The following is a 25,484-nucleotide window of genomic DNA, read 5'->3' as shown; positions in this document are numbered from 1 at the left end:
AGACCCCTCCCCATCCCGGGGCCAGGGAGGCAGGGAGTGGCTTTCGGGACTGGGTGGGGGGATGCTTTGGGGGCGGAGGTGGGGGGAAGGCCGGAGGAGTGGTTGCTAAAGCCCTGTAGGGCGCCTCACTACCCGGGAATGCGCCCCGGGGATCATTGGGTGGTTATAACCCAGGCCGGTGCCGGGAGCCGAGGAGGAGGAGGAGGAGGAGGTGGCTGCTGCAGGACCGCGGCGGCGGCGGCGGCGGCGGCGGCGGCGGCGGCGGCCTGAGAGTCTGCGGCTGAGCCGGGAGCCGGGTCCCCACCCGCCACCTGGGGGTCGCGGCAGGTGAGCCCTGGGGAGGGGCGAAGGGACGGAGAGACGGCTCCGCGTGGGGTCTGGTCTGGGAAGGATGCGTCCGGGTCCTCTCTCCATCCCATGTCCATCCTCGCTCGGAGACCGGAGACTGGAGGATGCTCCGAAGTCTAGAATTTCCCCCTAGCCTCAACTCAGCACTCTGGGTGGACCACGTGCTCATGGCCCCTCTCTGCTCTGAGCCACAGGGTGTGGAAGGAGATGGGGGTGGGATAAGTGGTCCCAGAATCACCCGCCCACCCTCTTCTCCCCCACCCACCTCCATCAGGTGCAAAGACCATGGCCGCAGCAGGAGCCCCCTGGTCCTGGATGGTCCATGCCCTAATCGCAGCCCTGATTCTGGGGGCGAAAGGTAACCAGGACCTCAGTGTGTGCACACAAGCCAACCGTGCTGGGGAGGGGGGAGGAGGGCCAGGGAGCTGTCAGGGACTCTGTGATCCAGGGGGACCCCGTGTGACCAGTTATGGCCACCAGGGTCGGGTGACTGTGAACCTGCATTTGTGATTTTGTGTGGCGGTGGGACAGCTATGTATGTGAGCGTGTGTGTGTGTTTGTGTGAGTGTAAGTGTGTGTGTGGTGCCTTTTCCCATATCAAGTGACTATCTGTGACAGATGGGACTACCCTTTGAGACTGTACATGTGATTGTGTAACTGAGTGTGTGTGCATCCAAGATGATGTGTGTGTCTCAATGATTGTGTGGGTGGCTGTGTGTGTGCTGTGAGTGCTACTGTGTGCCTGGCTGTGTGTGGCTGTTTGGCTGTGTGTATGGATGCCAGCTGGTTTCTGTCCCTGCATCACAGGATTGTGTCTGACAAAAGTGCTCGGCGCCGTGAAAATGTGTGGCTAGGTGCCTTCACGTAGCAATCTGTGATTGTGTGATTGTGGCTGGGTGCGAGGTTATGGGTGGTTATGGGTGGCTCTCTTTGTGAGAGCTACATGTATTGCTCACTGGTTTGACAGCAAGGAGATCAAACCAATCGATCTTAAGGGAAATCAACCCTGAAACACTCATTGGAAGGACTGATGCTGAAGCTGAAGCTCCAGTATTTTGGTCACCTGATGCGAAGAGCCAACTCATTGGAAAAGACACTGATGCTGGGAAAGATTGAGGGCAGGAGGAGAAGGGGATGACAGAGGACGAGATGGCTGGATGGCATCACTGATGCAATGGACATGAACTTGGGCAAACTTCAGGAGAGGGTGAGAGACAGGGAGGCCTGGCATGCTGCAGCCCATAGGGTCGCAGAGAGTCAGACATGATTGAGTGACTGAACAACAACAACTTTGTGTGACTGATTAAGGCTCTATGTATGGGTGACTGTATGTGGCCGTGTGTTTGTAGGATCTAGCTCCCTGACCATGGATCGAACCTGGGCCCCCTGCATCGGGAGCTTGGAGTCTTAGCCACTACTGGACCACCAGGGAAGTCCCATGACTGCGTGTTTGTAGGGGTTGTATGAGTGAGCACGCAGTGGTGTGCGTGGAGTTCCCATCCCTCCTGCAACAGACCGAGTGTGCGGAAGAGGCCGTCATCATGAGACAGTGGCTGTGTGACAGTGAATGAGGCTAGGCGACTTGCCCTGTGTCATGCGTGGTCCACAGAGTCTATCTAACCTTGTCACTATGCTATCGTGCTGTGTGCAGAAGTGAGGGGCAGTCTCTACATGTCTGTGCACAGGTATATATATATACAGGTCACTAAGATGCTGTGTGTGGGTGAGTGAGATCATGTCAGTTCAGTCACTCAGTTGTGTCCGACTCTTTGCAATCCTGTGGACTGCATGTCCATCAAGTCGGTGACACCATCCAACCATCTCATCCTCTGTCGTCCCCTTCTCCTCCCACCTTCAATCTTTCCCAGCATCAGGATCTATTCCAATAAGTCAGTTCTTCGCAACAGGTGGCCCATGTATTGGAGCTTCAGCTTCAGCATGAATATTCAGCTCCAGTGAATATTCAGGACTGATCTCCTTTAGGATGGACTGGTTGGATCTCCTTGCAGTCCAAGGGCCTCTCAAGAGTCTTCTCCAACACCTCAGTTCAAAAGCATCGATTCTTCGGCGCTCAGCTTTCTTTATAGTCCGACTCTCACACCCATACATGCCCACTGGAGAAGTGTCAGCCTCCCCCGAGTGAATGTACTTGGGGAGCGTCTGCACCACGAGGCAGAGCTGCGTGTGGGGATGATTCGTGTCGCTGTGTGTGTGCGTGTCTGTGACAGCCGTCACAGACAGGCGATGAACCCGCGATGGGAGAACCGGTGATGGAATAAGGTATCTGGGTCCCTTCGTGCAGGTTTGTGTGAGGAAGAAGGGTGCACACTTGTGTTTTTGAATTCACAAAACAACTCTGCTCTCCACCGCCCCACTCTGATGAACCCCTTCCCCCTGCCCCAGTCTGAGCACTTTTCCTAGCTCTGTCTCTTTTCCTCAACCATACCCCTGGTCCAGACTTTATCTACACTCCGGGGTCCTTGGGCTGTGCCCCTCCACCAAGAAAGGCCCCAGCTTCTTTGGGTTTACCTCCTTGGGCCAGGTTCTACCTCCGGTCCTGGCCACAGTTCCTAGAACCCAGCTCCGGCCTCTTCCTCCAACTCAGGGCTCTTTATAGAATCACTCCTCCCCTTGACCCTGGCCTTGGCCTCGCCCAGATCGATTTCAAGCCCCACCCATATCTCAGGCCCTGCCCACACAAGCCCAGACCCGGCTCTTTAGAGGGCTTGACTTCCTCACTTTTGGAAACTAGGCCCCACCCCTTAGGGCCCTAGCCCCGCCCCTCACCCACCGACTGGCCCCGCCCCCGGCGTTCAAGCCCCGCCCCCGAGCTCCATCCCGCCCACTTTCTGCCCCCAGACCCGGTTCTTGGAAACGATGTGGCTTCCTGCGACGACCCGTCTGCCTTCGGGCCCTCTGGGAGCACCCCGGACCTCAGGCCTGGAGCGACGGAGGACACCCGGGCGGATGAGAGCAGCAGCCGCATTGTGAATGGGACCGACTGCGAGAGGAACAGCCAGCCGTGGCAGGCTGCGCTGTTGGTGAGATTCAACAAGCTCTACTGTGGGGCCGTGCTGGTGGACCCGCAGTGGCTGCTCACGGCTGCCCACTGCCGCAAGCAGTGAGTGGGGGCTCCAAGAGGAGGGCGGGGGGAAGGGCATGGGGGGTCTGGTGAGGATGGGATGGAGTCGAGGGAGCAGGAGGTGGCAGAGTTGGGGGTGGGATTTAGAATGGAGCTGGGGAGGAGAGTGGGTCGGGGATGACGTTAGACTGGGAGTGGGTTGTGGTAGGGGATGGGAGTTAGGGATGAGCTGGATTTGAGGCTAGAAATGCAAGCGCTGGATGCTTACGAATGCAAGGCAGGAGACACAGGAGACGTGGGTTCGATCCCCGGGTAGGGAAAATCCCCTGGAGGAGGAAATGGCAACCCACTGTCAGTATTCTTGCCTGGAGAATCCCACGGACAGAGGAGCCTGGAGGGCTACAGTCATGTCCAAAGGGCCGCAAAGAGCGGGATACGACTGAACATGCCTTCTTTAAAGGATTAGGCCTGGGTGAGGGCTGGTTTGGGGTCGAGAATGGGTTGAATTTGGGTTTGAGCTGATGCTTTGGAATGGAGATAGTATTAGGTTTGGCTCTGGAATTAGAGCTCTGGTGAATTAGAGCTCTGGAATTTGGCTCTGGTGAAGATTGGGATGCAGTGGAGATAAAAATGGAATTTGGATATGGTGGGGCTTGGGACTAGATGTAGGACTGAAAATGGAGTTGGGATTAGAGCTATGGGTGAGGTTGGAGATGTTCAGATTTGAGGTTGGACACGGTTAGATTGGGCTTCCCAGGTGGTACTAGTGGTAAAGAACCTGCCTGCCAATGAAGGAGACGTAAGAGACATGGGTTTGATCCCTGGGTGGGGAAGATCCCCTGGAGGAAGACATGGCAACCCACTCCAGTATTCTTGTCTGAAGAATCCCATGGACAGAGGAGCCTGGTGGGCTACAGTCCATGAAGTTGCAAATAGTTGGACACAACTGAATCGACTTAGCATGCATGGTTAGATGTGAGATTGAGGATGGCTGTATTTGGGGTTGAGAATGAATTTGTTCATGGTTTTTGTGGGGGGCTTCCATTGTGGCTCAACTGGTAAAGAATCCGCCTGCAATGTGGGAGACCTGGGTTTGATCCCTGTGTTCGGAAGACCCCCTGAAGAAGGGAAAGGCCACCCATTCCAGTATTCTGGCCTGGAGAATCTCACGGACAGGGGAGCATGTTGGGCTACAGTCCATGGGGTCGCAAAGAGTCGGACATGACTGAGCAACTTTCACTTCACTTTCTGTGGGGAAAGGATTAGAGTTGGCGCTGGGGACAGGCTGGAGACGAGTTTGCCATTGTGACCGGGGCGGGGTTAGGCAAAGGTTGGAGGCAAAGATGGTGTCGGGGATGGGTTTGAGGATGGGGGTGAAATTGGGGTTAGGGGTAGTTTTGGCATGGGAGTTGGCATTGCATATGGGGGTCGGGATCAGAGTCAGTGCGATGATCAGCACCCACCTTCCTCAGATTTTTCAGAGTCCGTCTTGGCCACCACTCGCTGTCACCCATGTATGAGTCCGGGCAGCAGCTGTTGAAGGGCATCAAATCCATCCCCCACCCTGGCTACTCCCACCCCGGCCACTCCAACGACCTCATGCTCATCAAACTGAACAAAAGGATCCGCGAGACTCCGTATGTCAGGCCCATCAACATCGCCTCCCGTTGTCCCTCTGCTGGGACCAGCTGCCTGGTGTCTGGCTGGGGAACAACCAGCAGTCCCCAGGGTGAGTGTTCGGGTCTCTCTCTCGATGCCCACCTATGTCTGCCTTCTCTCCTTCTCCGTCTCTGAACACTCTGCCTTTCCCTCGTCTCCCCGCCCCGCCCCCGCTCCCCGCCCCGCCCTGCCACCCGCCCGCCCATCTTCCTCCATCACTCACCCCCTGCCCCGCTCTGCGGTCTCTCTGTTCGACAGTTACCTTCCCCAAAGCCCTCCAGTGCCTGAACATCACGGTGCTGAGTGACGACCAGTGCAAGAAGGCCTATCCAAATCAAATAGATAACACCATGTTCTGCGCTGGGGACCAGGCGGGCAGAGACTCTTGCCAGGTAAGGCTGGAGATTTCTCCATTCATTCCAGGGGACATGGGTTTGATCCCTGATTCAGGAAAGAAACTCTCACATGCCATGGGACCACTAAGCCCACTTGCTGCGATGAAGACCCAGCAAATAATAACAGTGATAATGATGATAATAATAATAATGGTGGCTCAGTGGTAAAGAATGCGCCTGTCAGTGAGGAGACAAAAGTTTGATCCCTGGGTGGGGAAAATCCCCTGGAGAAGGAAATGGCAACCCACTCCAATACTCCTGCCTGGAGAATCCCATGGACAGAGGAGCCTGGTGGCCTAGAGCAATAATAATATACCCTATTTAATCCCACCATTAGTACCACCATTTCAAAATGTAATTAATATGTAAGAATTAAGTGTTTTACATCCTTTGAGTCTCATAGTAAGTCTTTGAAAGCTAGTGTGGATGTTTTTCAGTGGTTTTTCTTTTTCCTGTTTTGTTGTTTGCACCAGTGTGTCCTTTTCCACTGACAGTATATCTCAGATGGGGCTAGCCGTGTCTCAAGTGCTCAAGAACACTGTGTATAGCTAGTGGCCACTGCGTCAGACAGCACTCATCTCAAGGGAGAGATCAAGCCTGTGTTATATGGACAGGGAGGGTGTGCCCTGAAAAAAGATCCCACATCTAAGGGGCCACCCTTCATACCACGTACATCACATGTGTTCAGTTGCTCAGTCGTGTCTGACTCTTCGCGACCCCATGGACTGTAGCCCACCAGGCTTCTCTGTCCATGGGATTTCCCAGACAAGAATCCCAGAGTGGGTTGCCACGCCTTCCTCCAGGGGATCTTCCCCACTCAGGGATCGAACCCAGGTCACCTGCATGGCAGGCAGATTCTTTACCGTCTGAGCCACCAGGGAAGCCCTGATAAACATCACAGGTTTGTCTTATTTATTTTGGCACTTTTCAGGCAAGTGTAGTCTTAAGAATCTTATCCCCACAAAATCTGTAGTAGGAATGTTTTCTGACAAATGCTCGTAAAACATCTCAAAAAAGGAAAACAGGAACTAGGGGTATTTTTTTAAAGGCAGTATTTAATAGACAAGATTGATCACAAAGTTATTGGTGTAGTAAATAAATTTTAAAAAAATCCTATGGTCAAGAAACTGCATAAACAGTGTAATTTCAGAAAGTGGTAAGGACCATGAAGAAAATAAAATGTAGTTTTATGGTAGCAAGTGATGGGGGAGCAACATACGGAAGGGTGGTTGGAAGGACCTTGAAGAGGTGACATCTGAGCAGAGATTGACACACAGGAGCCAGCCTTGCAGAAGTTAAGAGCAAGAAAAGCATGTGCAAAGGCCCTGAGGCAGGAAGGAGTTCCGCTGATTGAAAGAATAAAAAAAAAGAGCCAGCATGTTTAGGGGACAGAGGTTGAGAGTGGAAGGATGAGTGGAACCCAGTGTTCAGCAAATACTTCTTGATTCTCAGGACACAGCTTCTTTATGTTCTCATGGCCGCTTTATTTGTTGAGGATGACAGAAATTAATGTTACAGCTCAGGGCCCTTCCCTGTAGTCAGGTCTGGATGCGTGCTAAGTTGCTTCAGTCTAGTCTGACTCTTTGTGATCACATGGATTGTAGCCCGCCAGGCTTCTCTGTCCATGGGACTCTCCAGGCCGAGAATAATGGAGTGGCTTGCCATTTCCTTCTCCAGGGTATCTTCCCAACCCAGGGATCAAACCTGGATCTCTTTTGTCTCCTGCATTTGTCAGGTGGGTTTTTTACCACTAGCGCTACCTGGGAAACATCCCCTCCTTCCAAAGGAATCTTTCTCCCTCTAAAGGAATGTAAATTAACAAGCTCTCTGCTGGCAGGATGTATGTTTAGTAATACTGGTGTTTAGTAAGCTGTGGGCTCAGACAGTACTCCAGACCCATTCTGATGTCTGGGGAAAGCTCCCCTACCCCAAAAATCTTACAAATGTAACAAATGCAAAACCTTTCCAGGTCCACCAGCTTAATCTCTATTCCCAGTTAACACTGGAAACACACACATCTGGATGGAGGGGTTTTTATGAGAAGAAAGCACATCTGATTCAGATACCAAAATCTTAAAAAAAAAAAGCTTTAAATTTTGTATTGGGGTGGAGCCAATTAACAATGTTGTGACAGTTTCAGGCGAACAGCAAAGGGACCCAGTCACACACATACATGTATCCATTCTCCCCCCAAACTCCCCTCCCATCCAGGCTACCACATGACATTGAGTTCCGCATTCTCTACAATAGGTCCTTATTGGTTATCCATTTGAACTAGAGCAGCATGTACATGTCCATCCCAAACTCCCTAACTATCCGTTCCCCTTGGCACGCGTAAATTGTTCTCTAAGCCTGTGAGTCTCTTTCTGCTTTGTAAATAAGATCATGTGTATCATTTCTTTTTAGATTCCACATAAAAGAGATGTTTCTCCTTCTCTGTCTGTCTTACTTCACTCAGCATCCAGATGTCAACATCGTAAAATGCGTAGCCTTTCTGTAGCCAAGGGTAGTACCTTGGTTTTTTTTTTTTTCCTAAACCTCAAGTGGCTTTTTCATACCCGAATGCGGTCTGGGCGTGGACACTAAAAGCAAGAAGTAATAACAATCATACTAATACTATAATAATAATAGGAGCTAATTAATTGCCAGACACTCTTTTTAAGTGGTTCAGAAGCATCAGCTCAATTAACCCATTTAACCATTATTATTAACTCTGTTCTACAGACAAGGAGCCAAGGCTCAGAGCAGTTAACTCACTGCCGAGCGAAAGGAACTCTGCAGGGATATTAAACAACAGCGAACAAAAAAGGAGAGAAATTAAACCACAATAAAGTGGAAATTTAGCAATTGGGGCAGCAGAGCTTTTTTTGCCTGGAAAACAGCATCTGCATTATAATATGAGAAGAAGCCAGGTCGGAGGGATTTTGCATAAACATAAACAAGAAGTGACAGGAAAAATGCAGAGTATTATTATAGGAAGGGTAATTACAGGGAGCTAAGGGAATTAAGCACAGGCAACCCAAATTAGTCCTCGAGAGCGATCCTCAATTCTGAACCCTCGGGGGACATGTGACAATGACTGAAGATGTTTTTGGTCGTCTCAATGTGTCTGGGGAGGGAGGGAGCACCTGGTGTGTAGTGGCTGGAGGGCTGCTGCTAAAGGCCTAACAATGCACAGGACAGCCGCCCACAGTGAAGAACTGTGGTCCCAGTAAGTTTCCCAGGTGGCTCAGTGGTAAAGAATCCACTTGCCAGTGCAAAAGCCACCGGGGGCACAGGTTCCATCCCTGAGTCAGGAAGCTCCCTTGGAGGAGGAAATAACAACCCACTCCAGTATTCTTGCCGGGAGAATCTCATGGACAGAGGAGCCTGGCGGGCCACAGTCCATGGGATTGCAAAGAGTCAGACACGACTACATGACTGAGCGAGCCTGCAGAATGTTAGCAGTGCCAGGCTGAAAAAGCTTCACCCAGGGGTTGACGGCTGCTCCTCTGCAAAAGTGAGGTATAGGTACAAGGCGGATTGATGTCAAGGATGGGTAAAGAGTGAGGAAGGGAAAGGAAGGCGTGTCCAGGAGGAGAAACTCAGTTGGAGGGAAGAGGGAGAAAGAAATAGAAGGAAAGACAGGCCACGAGGGAGACAGACAGAAAAGAGAGGCTTTGGGTAGAGAGGGACAAAGGGTCAGCGCGTGTTAGTCACTCAGTCGTGTCCGACTCCTTGCAACCCCATGGACTGTAGCCCACCAGCCTCCTCTGTCCATGGGGTTCTCCAGGCAAGAATACTGGAGTGGGTAGCCATTCCCTTCTCCAGGGGGTCTTCCTGATCCAGGTAATCAAACCCAGGTCTCCTGCATTGCAGTCAGATTCTATACCATCTGAGCCACCTGGGAAGCCCAGAGAGGGACAAAGGGGGTTTCTGAAGGGTGGACTTGGCGTGAAAGAGTAATATGCTCTCCGTATGTCTCTTTACCTGTGTCTCGCCCTCTGGTGTCTTCCTCATCTGTGTGGCCCCCACCCTCTACCTCCCCGCCTCCCTCTCTCCTCCACAGGGTGATTCTGGGGGCCCCGTGGTCTGCAATGGCTCCCTGCAGGGCCTCGTGTCCTGGGGAGACTTCCCCTGCGCCCAGCCCAACAGACCTGGCGTCTACACCAACCTCTGTCGCTTCACCAAGTGGATCCAGGACACTATCAAGTGCAATTCGTGATTCACTCCTGGATCCAGCATTCTGGACTCCCCTCGTCCCCCTGATCCCCCCACAAGTCCCCGCCTGTGCAGGGACCCTGACACTCCTTCCAGACCCCAGTTCCTTCCCTAAAATGTTGAGGTTGCTCATCTCTCCAGCGCCGCCCTCCACCTGGAGTCAAGATCCCCCTCCCCGGGCAGTGGAGAGACCAGTCCTTCTGGTCGGATCCTGAAGACAGTCCCCATAACACCCAGGGCGAAGGCTGCACATCAGTCTCCCCAGTGCTTCCTTCCTCAGGTCCAGAGTCCACCTTCTCTGCAGCTGTGACCCAGATTTGATCCCAGAAATAAAGCACCTGAGAAGCGGGCTCCGTGTGTACAGTCTTCCTTGAAAGGCCGGGTGGCCAGGAGCAGGTCACTGGCCCCTCTGCACTGCTGTTTGCTCTGTTGGGTCATCTTCGCGACTGCAGGAAACAGAGATTCCTTTGATCAGCTTTTCAGTTTATTCACAAATGCTGATCAACTGATGATTTCCTGCCAGGAATGGGTCCACATGCTGGGGATACTACAGCAGGCAGAACAGAAAAGATAGACACATTTTATACTCTAATAAGTGTGTAAGTGATATGAATAAAAGGAGAACAGAGCATGGGGGAAGAAAAGGAATGTTGGGGGAGGGGCATGTTTATACCCGATGGTCTGAAGGGTGTGGGGGAGCAGTAGCCACCCCCACCCTCGTCCCAAGGTGTCCACATCCTAATCCTGGGAATCTGTGAATATGTGACTTCGTGCGTGTGTTAGTTGCTCAGTCGTGTTCAACTCTTTGCAACCCCATGGACTGCAGCATACCAGGCTCCTCTGTCCATGAGATTCTCCAGGCAAGGATACTGGAGTGTGTTGCCATTTCCTTCTTCAGGGGTTCTTCCTGACCCAGAAATCGAACCCAGGTCTCCCACATTGGGGGCAGGTTCTTTACTGTCTGAGCCACCAGGGGAGTCCCATGACTTTACATGGCAAAGGATGTTGCAGCTGTGACTAAATTAAGGATTTTGAGAGGGAGAGGCCAATACAATCCAAAGGGCCCTTATAAGAAGGAAGCAGGGTAGGGAGTCAAAATGAGAGAGAGACTGGACGATGCTATGCTGATGGCTTTGAAGATGAAGGAAGGGGCCATGAGCCTAGGAATCAGTTCAGTTCAGTCACTCAGTCGTGTCCGACTGTTTGCAACCCCATGAACCTCAGCACGCCAGGCCTCCATGTCCATCACCAACTCCCAGAGTTCACCCAAACCTATGTCCATCGCGTCGGTGATGCCATCCAACCATCTCATCCTCTGTTGTCCCCTTCTCCTCCTGCCCTCAATCTTTCCCAGCATCAGGGTCTTTTCAAATGAGTCAGCTCTTTGCATCAGGTGGCCAAAGTATTGGAGCTTCAGCTTCAACATCAGTCCTTCCAATGAACACCCAGGACTGATCTCTTTTAGGATGGACTGGTTGGATCTCCTTGCAGTCCAAGGGACTCTCAAGAGTCTTCTCCAACACCACAGTTCAACAGCATCAATTCTTCTGTGCTCAGCTTTCTTTATAGTCCAACTCTCAAATCCATACATGACCACTGGAAAAACCATAGCCTTGACTAGACGGACCTTTGTTGGCAAAGTAATCTCTCTGCTTTTTAATATGCTATCTAGGTTGGTCATAACTTTTTCCTTCCAAGGAGTAAGCGTTTTTTAATTTCATGGCTGCTGATGGCTTTGAAGATGAAGGAAGGGGTCATGAGCCTAGGAATGCAGATAATGAAAAAGGCTCCAAAACGGATTCTCCCTGAGAGCTCCCCAAAGGAATTCAGTCCTGTCTGCCAGTGCCTTGATTTTAGCCCAGTGAGACAACACTGAACATCTGACTTCCAGAACTGTAAGACAGTAATTTCTGTTGTGTACTACTAAGTTTGTGATCATTCGTTACATCAGCAATAGGAAACTAATGTAAAGAGCCTCTCAGAGGAGGAGGTATTTGAGCTGAGACCTGCAAGATGAAGGGTTTCTCTGGTGGCTCAATGGTAAAGAATCTGTCTGCTAACGCAGGAGACGCAGGTTCTATCCCTGTGTTGGGAAGATCTCCTGGAGAAGGAAATGGCAGCCCACTCCAGTATTCTTACCTGGAAAATCCCATGGACCAAGGAGGCTGGTGGGCTACAGTCCATGGGGTCCCAAAGAGTCAGACACAACTTAGCGACTTAACAACAGCGTGTGAGATGAAAAGTGACCAGCCCCGAGAATTTCTGGGACCTGGAATTCCAGATAAAAGGTTAAGTGCTTGGGCTGCAAGATGGTGATAGAATGGGTATTTCTGAGAACGCAATGAAGGCCAGTATACCTGGAAGATGGTTTGTTTGTTTCCCTAAAAGGTCGGGAAGCCACTAGAGGTTTTAAAGCCGGCTGGTGACAACGCTAAGCAGATCATTCCAGATATTGATGGAAAACAAAACGGAGCTGCTTATGGGCCAAAGTTAAAAAGGGAGGTGCGTTATCAACAGACTGTCCGTGACTTGCAGTTGGAAAACGATGGGACAGATAGTTGCCTCTAGGACGGCTCACTCTTTCCCCATGCAATCTTGCTTTCATGGTCTCTTCTCATTTTCTGCAAGGGGCCTCTGTTTTCTCATCACTTCTGGGACAACTGGCTCCAGTGATTGGGTTGTCTTAGTTCACAGTCAACAGAGAGGAAAAAATCTGATTGGCTGCTCGTGGGTCAGGTGCTGACTCTGGATCCAATCAGCTATGGTTAAGGAGGTGGGGCCACCTAATACGGGCCAAGCAGTCCATCACCCCACCTTCAGCAGCAACCCACGGGGCAGTGCCCTTGAGAAGGCTGCAGGGTGTGGCGGTGGAGGAAACAGACCCATCTGGGGACAGGAGTTTTGGTCTTCAGAATCCAGACTTCAATATTGTATTTGCTCTCAGTTCATCCAGATTTTTGTCTATAGATGTGAACGTTTCCTTCTCACCGTTGCCCTGTATGTTATTATGTAAACGTGCTTCAACTTACTTACTCATTTTTACTTTGGATAAGTATTGGAGTAGTTTCTAGGTTCTTCAACAGTTTTAAACAGCTTACCTTTTTCCTGATGTAACATCTATTGGACTTGCCTGTTGGTCCAGTGGCTAAGACTCAGTCCTCCCCACATCCCTGGTCAGGGAAATAAATCCACATGCAGCAACTAAGACCCGGTGCACCCAAATAAATAAATATTACGCCCCTAAAATTGCAAAAAAAAAAAAAAAAACTATGGTGAAAAGAGTTTAGGAGAAGCCATGTGCTTTGATTCTCCACCCACCCCATCCGCATTCTTCTTTCTGCTAATGGTGGAACCCAGAGATGTCCTGGATGGATTTAGACTCCAGGGTCAGCAGGAGATCAGAGGGGAAGTGTGTGGGCCAGAAGACAGAAGTCAAAGAGGTGGCTGTCATTCTCTGCACCGCATCACCACCTGAGACCCTCTGTTTCCATGGCGTGGCACGTGACTTAAGTAAAGACGTTCACCCTACCTCTGGGTGGCCACATGATCCAGTTTTAAGGGGTAAGACAGCAGCTGAAAACTAGCAGCTGGATTTTCCCGGGAAGTTTTTGTTTTGCTGATAAAAGGGAGAGCATCATGTTTGGACTTTCCCCCTCTTCCCACTTGGCATGTAGGTGCCCGGAGGCAGACCCTCCACTATGAGGATAAAAATCACAGGATAAAGATTGGGTCGCAAGAAGCAAGAGGAATCCTGCATTCTTGGTGACTCGCTTAAGTATCTGCTTCAGGCATGGACTTCCAACATCTGGGCTTGAAACAGAGAGAATAAAACCTTAAGTGTCGGGGCTTCCCTGAGGGTCCAGTGGTTAACAATCCGCCTTGGAATGCAAGGGCCACCGGTTCGATCACTGGTCTGGGAAGATCCCACGTGCCGCGGGGCAACTGAGCCGGAGCACTGCAACTGCTGAGCCTGCCCGCCTAGACCCCTGTGCTCTGCAACGAGAAGGCACCGTGGGGAGAAGCCTGTGCGCCACAGCTGCACAGTAGCCAGCACTTGCCGCACCTAGAGAAACCCCAGGAGCAGCAACGAAGACCGAGCACAGCCAAAAATGAAACAAGTAAATAAATGTATCTTTTAATAAACCTCAAGTGTCTGAGCTACTGGAGTTGGTTTTTAGTATGCTGATACGGAGGAGATGGTGGGGAGAAAAATTTCCAGGAACTAAAAGCCAGTAAAGACGTTGCGCAGATTTTTCTTGGCAGGTTCGACTTTCTCTTCCTGAGTAAGGATGTGTCTTTTCCGACGGGGAGGCCAGGATGGGGCAGGCGTCAGTAAACAGTTCCCATGAAGGGTGGAGAGGATCAGTGTGTTTCCTGCACGGTGATGTAAGCGGTGAGAATAGAGTTATGGTGGTGCAAGAAATAAGCTTCTTGCCCTACTAGACATACTGCAAAACAAAAGGAATGTATTTTTTAAGTGAGGCATTAGTGAAAGAACAGATAAATGGGTCAATGACACAGAGAAGGAGCTCAGAAAGAACTCATGGGAACTCAATGTAATATTATATACTATATATAAAATACGGTAAAGTAGCAACTCAAATTAATAGGGGAAATTTTAATAGGGAATTTAATAGTTTTATTTAACCCTGTTTATTAATAGGGGAAATACGGTACACTTAATTAATGGTATTAAGAAAACTGGCTCACTATGAGGAGGAAAATAAACCCAGATTTCTATCTGACGCCACACAAGAAAGTGATGTCTAGAAGTATTAGGGACCAAAATGGAAAAGATATCATTATAAAGTCAGTAGAAAAAAATCAAGGAGAATATCTTTGACTCTCTGGGACAAGGAATAACTTCTTAAGACTTTAAAAGCAAAGATATTAGAACAAAACATTGGTTAGGTTGATTATGACAAAATTAAGAATTTGGGTTTAAAGGAGGGTAAAACAGACCTTTGATGGGCATTTGTCAGAATGGGAGAACTTATTTGTAAAATCAAACATGAACCAGGGGAAAAGATGGAAAAGAGACCAATGCCTATAATAGGCTGAGCACTGAAGAAACGATGCTTTCAAATTGTGGTGCTGGGGAAGACTCTTGAGCATCCCTTGGATTGCCAGGAAATCCAACCAGTCCATCCTAAAGGAAATCAGTCCTGAATATTCATTGGAAGGACTGACGCTGAAGCTGAAGCTCCAATACTTTGGCCACCTGATGCGAAGAGCCGACTCATTGGAAAAGACCCTGATGCTGGGAAAAATTGAAGACGGGAGGAGAAGGGGGTGACAGAGGACGAGATGGTTGGATGGCGTCATTGAATCAATGGACAGTGAGGGACAGAGAAGCCTGGCATGCTGCAGTCCATGAGGTTGCAGAGTTGGACACGACTTGCCTTGTCGACTAAACAACAAGGAGAACAACCTGTGAATTGATAAGCAAAAAGATGGACACCCTTAAGGGAAAATAGGTAAAGGACTTGAATAGGCAATTTGCAAAAAAGCTATGCAAATAAGGGGATGTTCAAACTCATTAGGTATCATAGAAATGTAAACTGAAACAAGATACTACTTTACGCCCATGAGGGTGGAGAAAATTAGGAGGATGCGTAGTGCGGAAGTATTGCTAGGGATGTATAGACATTAGAATATTCAGGCGCCGCTTGGGTACGTGTGGTGGTTTCAATTCTCTGAGGAAGGATTCTGGCACTATTTCATCAAATTAAGCATACCCACACCCCATGATTCAGCCATTTCTATCATGGGTATCCATCCCAAAGAAATTCTTACACACCCACAAGGGGACACGTATGAGGATGTGCCCCGAAGTGTTCTTTGTGGTGTCTCGGAGTTGGCAGCCATGGCGTGTCCGCTTCCAGGGAGACTCTTGGGTGAACGTGGGGACACCCTCCGTGGAGTTCCTGCGATGAGGCAGACGCAGGAACACAAAAAGCGTGATCGGGTCTTAGAAACACAGTGCTTGTTTGAAAAGCGACTAGGAAGCGAGGGAGAGGTGTAATCCAACGCCAGTGACATCAGTTAAAAATACATATAAGAGCTACATGACATGGTTTGTGAGGCTGAAGGAGGAAGGAAGGAAGAGGGAAGGAGAGAAGACAGAGAAAGAAGGATGGAAGGAGGGAGGGAGAGGAGACAGATAAAAGAGGGATTCCGTGTAAACCAGCGATGATAATGTTAATAATCATGTGTGTATGATATTCAACCTCTGACCTAAGGTCTAAAGGCAGTAAAAGAAAGAAAGAAATGAACTCGTCAAATGATCGAGCAGCATCTTGCCCAGGGAGGCGCTGAGCCTCTCCTGCAAGACTGTGGGAGCTGTGTGTGCTGTTTCTACTCCGTGGCCACCTTCTGATACCGCTCTATATCCCTCACTCGTTACATGAGTCTCTGAATCTAACCTGACATGGCGGCTCCCTGCTTCATCCCTCCCAGCACACACACCAAGGGCATGGGGTTGGCTTGGGACATCAGAGAAGCCGAGACGAAGGGCGAAAAGTGTCATCGGGTGTGTCCACAGAAAGCTGGTGTGTCCTCCGCCCGGTGCCCTCGCTCTTGGGGGTGCCAGATCCAGGCTAGAAACCCAGGTCAGGGCGTGGCACCAATTTTGGTGGTGGGAGGATCTTCCTCATGCATTCCACACACCAGATAAGCACCTAATTGTTGGCCCCAGAGAGGCTGGCAGTGGGTTACCTTGTATTAGTAATAATAATAATGACGCTGATGATGACAGCTTCCATTTACTGAGTGCCAGACACCTCGCCACATGCGTTGTGAGCCTCGTCTCTCCGGTTCTGACGGCAGCCTCTCTGGAGGGAGGCTCTCAACAAATCAGGAGGCTGAGGGGCAATGAGATTGGGTAAATCTGGCTCCATTTCTGCAGCTGGTACGTGGCAGAGCTAGGATGTGACCCAAGGAGTGGGAGTCCTGAGCTTGTGCCCGAAACCACAACTCACTTGGGCCAACAAAAGCAAACAGAGGGACATAGAGCCAAACAAGGGATGAGAATGAGTGATGATGGGAGGGGTGCAGAGGGATGAGGGGAGAAAGAGAGGAGGCGGGAGAGACTGAGGTCTTTAAAGACAGAGAGGCTGGGACTTCCCTGGTGGTCCAGTGGCTAAGACTTCGCCTTCCAATGCAGGGGTGTGGGTTCCATCCCTGGTCAGGGAGCTTAAGATCCCACATGCCTGAGGGCCAAAAAATCTAAAACATAAAACAGAAGCAATAGTGTAACGAATTCAATAAAGACTTTTGAGGATGAGATTGTTGGATGGCATCACCAGTTCCATGGACATGAGTCTGAGGAAGCCCTTGGAGATGGTGAAGGACAGGGAAGCCTGGCCTGCTGCCGTCCACGGGCTCGCAAAGAGTCGGACGCAACTGAGTGACTGAATAACAAAATGGTCCATATCAAAAAAGAGAGAAAGAGAAATCTTTTTAAAAAGGGGGGGGGGATAAAAGAGGTTAGAAGTGATCTAAAATCAGACACAGATTTCAAGAGTGGGGAAGAAGGATCCAGCCCTTTGGGAAACCTCAGAGAAAGACTAAAACAGAACTACAGAGAAGGACTGAAGGGGATGGAGAGAGAGACTCGGTAAGATAGATACTAGATCGATAGGCAGAGGATGGTTAGATAGAAGAAAGAGAGGCACAGGAAGAGACAGTAAAGTAGGAAGGATTCCTGCAGTGAGCTTTAGTTGGGAGAGGGGCAGTCGTTGACCCCAGATTTCCTTGGCTGACCTTGATCTGGTTCTCCCTACACTTCTAGATGCCTAAGTCTCTCCGCCCACCGCCACCCCCAAACGCTGTGGCCTTGCCACCAGCCTCCAGAGCGCCCATCTCGTTTCCCTCGGCTCCTGCGCTGAGTCTCCCCGTGGGTCGGGTCTGTCTGGTAGTAAAGAGGGGACTGATGTGCAGACTGGCATCCTCTTCCTGTTTCGTTCCCGTGGGACAATTTCACAGAGCTACCATGAGCACTGAAGGAGAGAACGTACCCTTAAAAGTAAGCGCAGAGAGCTGGGCACTGAAAGATCGTGTGAGAAGAGTTGTTTCCGTAACGATTATTAACATTATTGAGTTCCCTAAGCTGCCCTGTACAATTGCTCAGATAGGCATCGATCCTTCAGCCCTTGCCTATCGGCATCCTCTGGGTGCATGTTAAAAGAATCAGTTCCTGGTCCCCTCCTCGGACCAACTGAATCAAGAGTTGCAAGATTCCCCGGTGATTCATGTTCAGGTCTGAGGTGCGCCCAGGAAGAAGCCGTTTTAAAAGCCGCGGTGTTAGAATCCACCGTTTGCTCTACGGCGCCACCTCGAGGCCCCTTGAGGAAACGCCTAGGGGAAGCCTTGAACGTGGCCGGACATTTTTTGGAGTCAGGATTCTGAGCACCAATTCCTCCGCTAACTTTGAGCAAGTTCCTCGACCCGTCTGAGCTGTGGATGGAATCAAACTCCTTACGGGTAACACCGCGATGACAATGCCACCTCCTGCCCAGCGTCTGCCCCAGAGTTGGTGCAGAGAAAAATATGCCACCACTTTGAGAATGCAGCCCAATTTTGAAGACAGCTAGTGCCTACACATAATTGGGGGTGGGCGGGTGTGCAGATCACCGTATCGATAATATTATGGGTTAAGTGGTGCTCCCCCGAAAGATATGTCAAGGTCCTAATCCCCAGTACTTCAGAATGTGACCGTATTTGGAAATAGGGTCAGTGCAGATGTAATTACTTGAGTTCATACCGAAGTAGGGTGGACCTGAACCCAATAAAACCGGTGTCTTTATGAGAAGAGGGAAGACGATGTGAAGACAGACTCACGGGGGAGAACGCCATGTGAAGACAGAGGCAGAGATGGAGGGGTGCAGCTGCAAGCCAAACACTGCCGGCCACCAGCAGAAGCTGGAAGAGGCAAGGAAAGATTCCACCCCGAGTTTTCGAGGGAGCTCAGCCCTGCAGACACCTTGACTTCTGGCCTTCAGAACTGTAAGAGAATGAATTTCTGTTGTTTTCAGACACCCAGCTTGTGACACCTTATTACAGCAGTCCCGGAAAAAGAATATTCACGGGAAGGTTGATCATCTGTGTAAGTTAGATTAAGTGTTAGTCGCTCAGTCGTGTCTGATTCCTTATGACCCCATGGGCTGTAGCCCACCAGGCTCCTCTGTCCGTGGGATTCTCCAGGCAAGAATACTGGAGTGGGTTGCCATTTTCTTCTCCAGGGGATGTTCCTGGCCCCAGGATCGAACCCAGGTCTCCTGCATTGCAGGAGGATTCTTTACCGTCTGAGCCACCAGGGAAGTTAAATAAGGGCATTAGAAAATGTATCAAGACCCCTTTCTTTTAAAATTTTATTTATTTATTTAGGCTGTGCAAGGCTTTCTCTTGCCAGGTGCGCGGGCTTCTCGTTGCTGTGACTTCTCTTGTTTGCAGGGCACGGGCTCTAGGCACACAGGCTTCGGTATTTGCATCACTCGGGCTCAGTCATGCAGGCTTAGGTGCCCTGCAGCAGGTGGGCTCTTCCAGGACCAGCGATCTAAACAGTGCCCCCTGTGTTGGCAGGCGGATTCTTAACCATTGGACCATGAGGGAGGTCCAAGATTCCTCTCTTTGAGAGAAAAAAATCAAAGATAGGTCTACTTTACAACAGAAAGTTTGAGCAAGCTGGGGGAGTTGGTGCTGGACAGGGTATTGGAGAAGGAAATGGCAACCCACTCCAGTGTTCTTGCCTGGAGAATCCCAGGGACGGGGGAGCCTGGTGGGCTGCCGTCCATGGCGTCACACAGAGTCAGACACGACTGAAGTGACTTAGCAGCAGCAGCAGCAGCAGGAAAGCCTGGTGTGCTGCAGTCCACGGGGTCACAACTGAGCGACTGAATTGAACTTACAACAGAAGATAGGCAAATGGGCAAAAAGCAAGTGAAAAGATTGCAACATCTTTAATCATGAGAGAAATGCAACTGAAAACCATCAGAGAGTTGTTCATAGCGGCTTTATTTGGAGAGGACTGGAAGCAGATCAGGCATCCATAGTTGGGAGAACGTATAAATGAAACTGCGGTGGAGTCCAGCAATGGGATATGCCATTGAAAGGAACAAATTACCACTGAGTGAATCTCAAGATGAAAGCGCCTTACACTAAAGGGATGTGTTTATATCTCCATTTATATGAACAGCAAGCAAAACTAACCTATAGTGGAAAGAAATCAGAATACTGCTTGCCTGTTGGGTGGGAGTGGGTATTGATGGGGCACTGGCATGAAGTGACAATAAATGTTCTACGTACTGATAAAGGTTTTATTGTTGTTGTTCAGTCACTAAGTAGTGTCCCACTCTTTGCAACCCCATGGACTACAGCACGCCAGGCTTTCCCGTCCTTCACTGTCTCCCGGAGTTTGCTCAGACTCATGTCCATCAAGTCAGTGATGCCATCCAACCATCTCAACCTCTGTCATCCCCTTCTCCTCCTGCCTTCAATCTTTCCCAGCATCAGGGTTTTTCTCAATGAATCGGCTTTTCACATCAGGTGGCCAAAGTATTGAAGCTTCAGCATCAGTCCTTCCAATGAATATTCAAGGTTGATTTTCTTTCAGATTAACTGGTTTGATTTCCTTGCAGTTGAAGGGACTCTCAAGAGTCTTCTCCAGCACCACAATTTAAAAACATCAATTCTTTGTCTCTCAGTCTTCTTTAGGGTCCAGCTCTCACATGCATACATGACTACTGGAAAAAACATAGCTTTGACTATATGCACCTTTGTCAGCAAAGTGATGTGTCTGCTTTTTAATATGCTGTCTAGGTTTTTCATAGTTTTTCTTCCAAGGAGTAAGCTTCTTTTGGTTTCATGGCCGTATTCTCCATCTGCAGTGATTCTGGAGCTCAAGAAAATAAAATCTGTCACTGTTTCCACTTTTCTCTTAGTTTTTGGAATGTTGAGTTTTAAGCCAGCTTTTTCACTGTCCTCTTTCATCTCCATCAAGAGGCTTTTTAGTTCTTCACTTTCTGCCATTAGAGTAGTATCACCTGCATATCTGAAGTTGTTGATATTTCTCCCGGCAATCTTGATTCTAGCGTGTGATTCATCCAGTCAGGCATTTCACATGATGTACTCTGCATAGAAGTTAAATAAACAGGGTGACAATATACAGCCTTGACATACTCCTTTCCCAATCTTGAACAATTTTATTGTTGATGAAAACAGGTTGTTCATCCTGGAAGTTTGCACATCACAGATTCTCTTGATTGGCTCCCTGTAGGCCTATTTAACATGTTTCTCCATCCTCTGGTAGTTGGAGCAAAAAGCACAATCTCCTTCAGGTCCAAGCTGGGAGCAAAATATTTCAAAGCTGCGGCCGTGTCTTTACTGTCACAATAAATCAAGAGATACTTGCTGTCAAGTTGTCTCTGTTTGTGATGTTAAGATTCCAGTGTCGTCAGCCTGACCTATATATTATAAGTTCCCATCTGCTTTCCACCTACTGGCTTTAGCAGTCAACCGTGACCATAGCCCAGAGGCACTGTTTCGTTATGCGTTGCAAAATGGTGATTTTATAACTTTATCACTTTCCTATATTTATGATCTGGAACTCTTCTATTTACAAATTATCTCATCAACTATTTAGTTACACAGAGGAACACGTGTAAGGAACACGTGGAACACGGAGGAACACAGTACACGGAGGTATGTGAATGAAGAAAATAAAACCACATAGTGATTCAACCATCCAGAGAAAGCCGATGTGGACATTTTCCTATATGTGCTGTCGAGGCATTGAGTGGTAGTAGTGGTAATGCCAATAGTAATTGGCGCTCCTGCCAATGCAGGAGACTTGAGAGACGCAGGTTCCATCCCTGGGTCAGGAAGATCCCCTGGAGGAGAGAATGGCCACCCACTCCAGTATTCTTGCCTGGAGAATCCCATGGACAGAGGAGCCTGGATGGCTACAGTCCATGGGGTCGTGAAAAGTCAGACACGACTGAGTGACTAACACACACATACACACTCAAGAAAAACTGTCAAGAACTGACTCTACCAAAACACCCCTGCAGGGCATTAGACAAAGAAGAGTGAAACTGTTCATTCTTCACAGTGAGGAGTTTGTCCAGAGCTTTATAGATTTTAAAAACAATGTACCTTAAGAAATATGCCAGGGAAGCTTTGGGGCTGTATCATTTACCTGCAGTGATAACAAGAGAGTCATCTCTAATTTTCACTCTTAATCATTGTTTTATACCTCATGTTAACTAACTAAATGACGTGTCACAAACTTTGTAACCAGCTCCAGCATCAGGAGGTCTTTTTTAATATTTTGTGGTAAAAACACATAATGTGAAATTACGTACCATCTTGGGCACTTGTAAGCGTGCAGTTCGGTAGTGCTAAGTACATTCACATTGTCGTATGACCGATCTCCAGAACGTTTTCATCTTGCAAAACTGAAACTTGGGGACTTCCCAGGTGCTCCAGTGGCTAAGACTCCATACTCCCAATGCAGGGGGTGCAAGTTTGATCCCTGATCAGGAAACCAGATCCCACTTGCTGCAACTCATGAGTTCACATGACTTTAGAGCTTTAGACCCAACTAACGCTCCTACATACTGCAACCAACAATGTAGATATTTCTGCATTGAACGTGTATTGTGATCACTGTTCTAGATCTCTCTATGTGCACCTTTCACTGTCTTCTTTGCTCTATTTTCAGTGTTCTCTTTCCACCCACAGGACGGTGACTGCAGCCATGAAATGAAAAGATGCTTGCTCCTTGGAAGGAGAGCTATGATGAAACTAGAAAGCATATTAAAAAGCAGAGACATCATTTTGCCAGCAAAAGTCTGTATAGTCAAAGCTATGGTGTCTCCACGAGTCATGTACAGATGTGAGAGTTGGACCATAAAGAAGGCTGAGCACTGAAGAACTGATGCTTTTGAACTGTGGTACTAGAGAAGACTCTTGAGAGTCCCTTGGACTGCCAGGAGATCCAACCACTCCATCCTAAAGGAAATCAGTCCTGAATATTCGTTGGAAGGACTGATGCTGATGCTGAAGCTTTGATATTTTGGCCACCTGATCTGAAGAGCCAACTGATTGGAAAAGACCCTGATGCTGGGAAAGACTGAAGGCAGGAGGAGAAGGGGACAACAGAGGATGAGATGGTTAGATAGCCTCACCAACTCGATGGACATGAAATTGAGCAAGCTCTGGGAGACAGTGGAGGACAGAGGAGCCTGGAATGCTGCAGTTCATGGGGTCACAAACAGTCAGACAGGACTGAGCGACTGAACAACAACAGTCACCACAGAATGAGTAGCAAGCTCCCTTGGGCATGGGTGGAGGAATGCCTCCCACTGAGCTCTCCCAGACTGGAAGCCTTCCCAGTAGAGAGCTTTATGTTCATAGATATAATTATGAATCATCTGTAATGTTCACACCAGCCATTGTTTTATAACTTACGTAATTATCTAAACAGTGTTGCACAAACCTTGAAACTAACTCAGCATTATAAGTTTTTTTGATGCTTATATCACAAAAAAGAATTCACCAAATGTTTATTTTTTTTCTCATGTACCCTCATTGTTAGCTGCCTGTGACTCTTCAGTTCAGTTCAGTCGCTCAGTCGTGTCCGACTCTTTGCGACCCCATGAATCGCAGCACGCCAGGCCTCCCTGTCCATCACCAACTCCCGGAGTTGACTCAAACTCACGTCCATCGAGTCGGTGATGCCATCCAGCCATCTCATCCTCTGTAGTTAACAAAAAAATCATCTGGGGACTTCCCTAGTGGTCCAGTGGTTAAGACTGGATTCAGATTCAATCCCTAGGTGGGGAACTAAGATTCAACATGTTGTACAGAATGGCCAAAGAAATCAATAAACAAAAAGTCATTTGAAGCAAGAGGTCAAGTTTTGAAAAATTAAGCATTTTAACTTAAAACATATGCATTGACGTTCATCAACCAATCTTCTGAGCAAATGCAAGGCTGGGGACATGGATCCTTTGATGATCTTTACCAGTATATGTTGTCTGTCAGCATAAACCACACCTATAATAACACACCATATACATGTGAAACAGTCCTGGAATGAGCAGAAAGTACATTGAGGGGGAGAAATAAAAAAACTGGCTTGGACTAGTCTGCAATGACATGGCTCACTCCTAAGAGAAGTATTGTGTTGGATGAGGTAGAGCAAAAGCTGCAGAGAGCAAAAAACACCTGGAAGAGTGGTCGCCCAGTCCTGGGGTAGAGCTCTCTTTTTACATGTATTAAGTGAAGGTGATTTGTTGCCTGCATTGCTGAGGAAAGAACTGACAGTGTTCAGACTGTCCTCCCCAAATCATGAGTACTAAATAATCAAAATATAAACATAATGTCAAAGCTCCTACAAATCAGATATGGTTTTCACTTTTCCTTTCATCTAATAAGACATTTCAGTTCAGTTCAGTCGCTCAGTCATGTCCGACTCTTTGCGACCCCATGAATCACAACATGCCAGGCCTCCCTGTCCATCACCAACTCCCGGAGTTCACTCAGACTCACGTCCATCAAGTCAGTGATGCCATCCAGCCATCTCATCCTCTGTCGTCCCCTTCTCCTCCTGCCCCCAATCCCTCCCAGCATCAGAGTCTTTTCCAATGAGTCAACTCTTCGCATGAGGTGGCCAAAGTACTGGAGTTTCAGCTTTAGCACCATTCCTTCCAAAGAAATCCCAGGGCTGATCTCCTTAGATCAGCCTTAAAGATACAGTTCATCAGGCACTCTTATCGATCAGATCTAGTCTCTTAAATCTATTTCTCACTTCCACTGTATAATCATAAGGGATTTGATTTAGGTCATACCTGAATGGTCTAGTGGTTTTCCCTACTTTCTTCAATTTAAGTCTGAATTTGGCAATAAGGAGCTCATGATCTGAGCCACAGTCAGCTCCTGGTCTTGTTTTTGCTGACTGTATAGAGCTTCTCCATCTTCGGCTGCAAAGAATATAATCAATCTGATGTCGGTGTTGACCATCTGGTGATGTCCATGTGTAGAGTCTTCTCTTGTGTTGTTGGAAGAGGGTGTTTGCTATGACCAGTGCATTCTCTTGGCAAAACTCTATTAGCCTTTGCCCTGCTTCATTCCGTACTCCAGGGTCAAATTTGCCTGTTACTCCAGGTGTTTCTTGACTTCCTACTTTTGCATTCCAGTCCCCTATAATGAAAAGGACATCTTTTTTGGGTGTTAGTTCTAAAAGGTCTTGTAGGTCTTCATAGACCCATTCAACTTCAGCTTCTTCAGCATTACTGGTCAGGGCATAGACTTGGATTACTGTGATATTGAATGGTTTGCCTTGGAGACGAACAGAGATCATTCTGTCATTTTTGAGATTGCATCCAAGTACTGCATTTCAGACTCTTTTGTTGACCATGATGGCTACTCCTTTTCTTCTGAGGGATTCCTGCCCGCAGTAGTAGATATAATGGTCATCTGAGTTAAATTCACCCATTCCAGTCCATTTGAGTTCGCTGATTCCTAGAATGTCGACGTTCACTCTTGCCATCTCTTGTTTGACCACTTCCAATTTGCCTTGATTCATGGACCTAACATTCCAGGTTCCTATGCAATATTGCTCTTTACAGCATCGGACCTTGCTTCTATCACCAGTCACATCCACAACTGGGTATTGTTTTTGCTTTGGCTCCATCCCTTCATTTTTCCTGGAGTTATTTCTCCACTGACCTCCAGTAGCATATTGGGCACCTACTGACCTGGGGAGTTCCTCTTTCAGTATCCTATCATTTTGCCTT

The 25,484-nt window shown here is 48.6% G+C and overlaps 1 protein-coding gene across 2 annotated transcripts; it reads left to right on the top strand.

Moving 5' to 3' along the window:
* The first annotated feature begins 62 nt into the window (after nt 1-62).
* KLK5 (kallikrein related peptidase 5) lies at nt 63-10,034 on the top strand. Of its 2 annotated transcripts, XM_005219363.5 has the most exons (6): nt 63-327; nt 623-706; nt 3,208-3,469; nt 4,903-5,159; nt 5,348-5,481; nt 9,533-10,034. In XM_005219363.5, the coding sequence occupies exons 2-6, from the start codon at nt 634-636 to the stop codon at nt 9,686-9,688; spliced, it is 882 nt and encodes a 293-aa protein (XP_005219420.1). In that variant the 5' UTR covers nt 63-327; nt 623-633; the 3' UTR covers nt 9,689-10,034. The 2 variants fall into 2 exon arrangements, with proteins under 2 accessions (XP_005219420.1, NP_001193209.2); NM_001206280.3 differs by lacking the exon at nt 63-327 and having other exon boundaries at nt 634-706; nt 9,533-10,033.
* The last annotated feature ends 15,450 nt before the right edge of the window (nt 10,035-25,484 follow it).

Source organism: Bos taurus, chromosome 18, assembly GCF_002263795.3.
Source record: "Bos taurus isolate L1 Dominette 01449 registration number 42190680 breed Hereford chromosome 18, ARS-UCD2.0, whole genome shotgun sequence".
In the NCBI taxonomy this organism is placed as follows: Eukaryota; Metazoa; Chordata; class Mammalia; order Artiodactyla; family Bovidae; genus Bos; species Bos taurus.
This window is presented reverse-complemented; position numbering and strand designations above follow the sequence as displayed.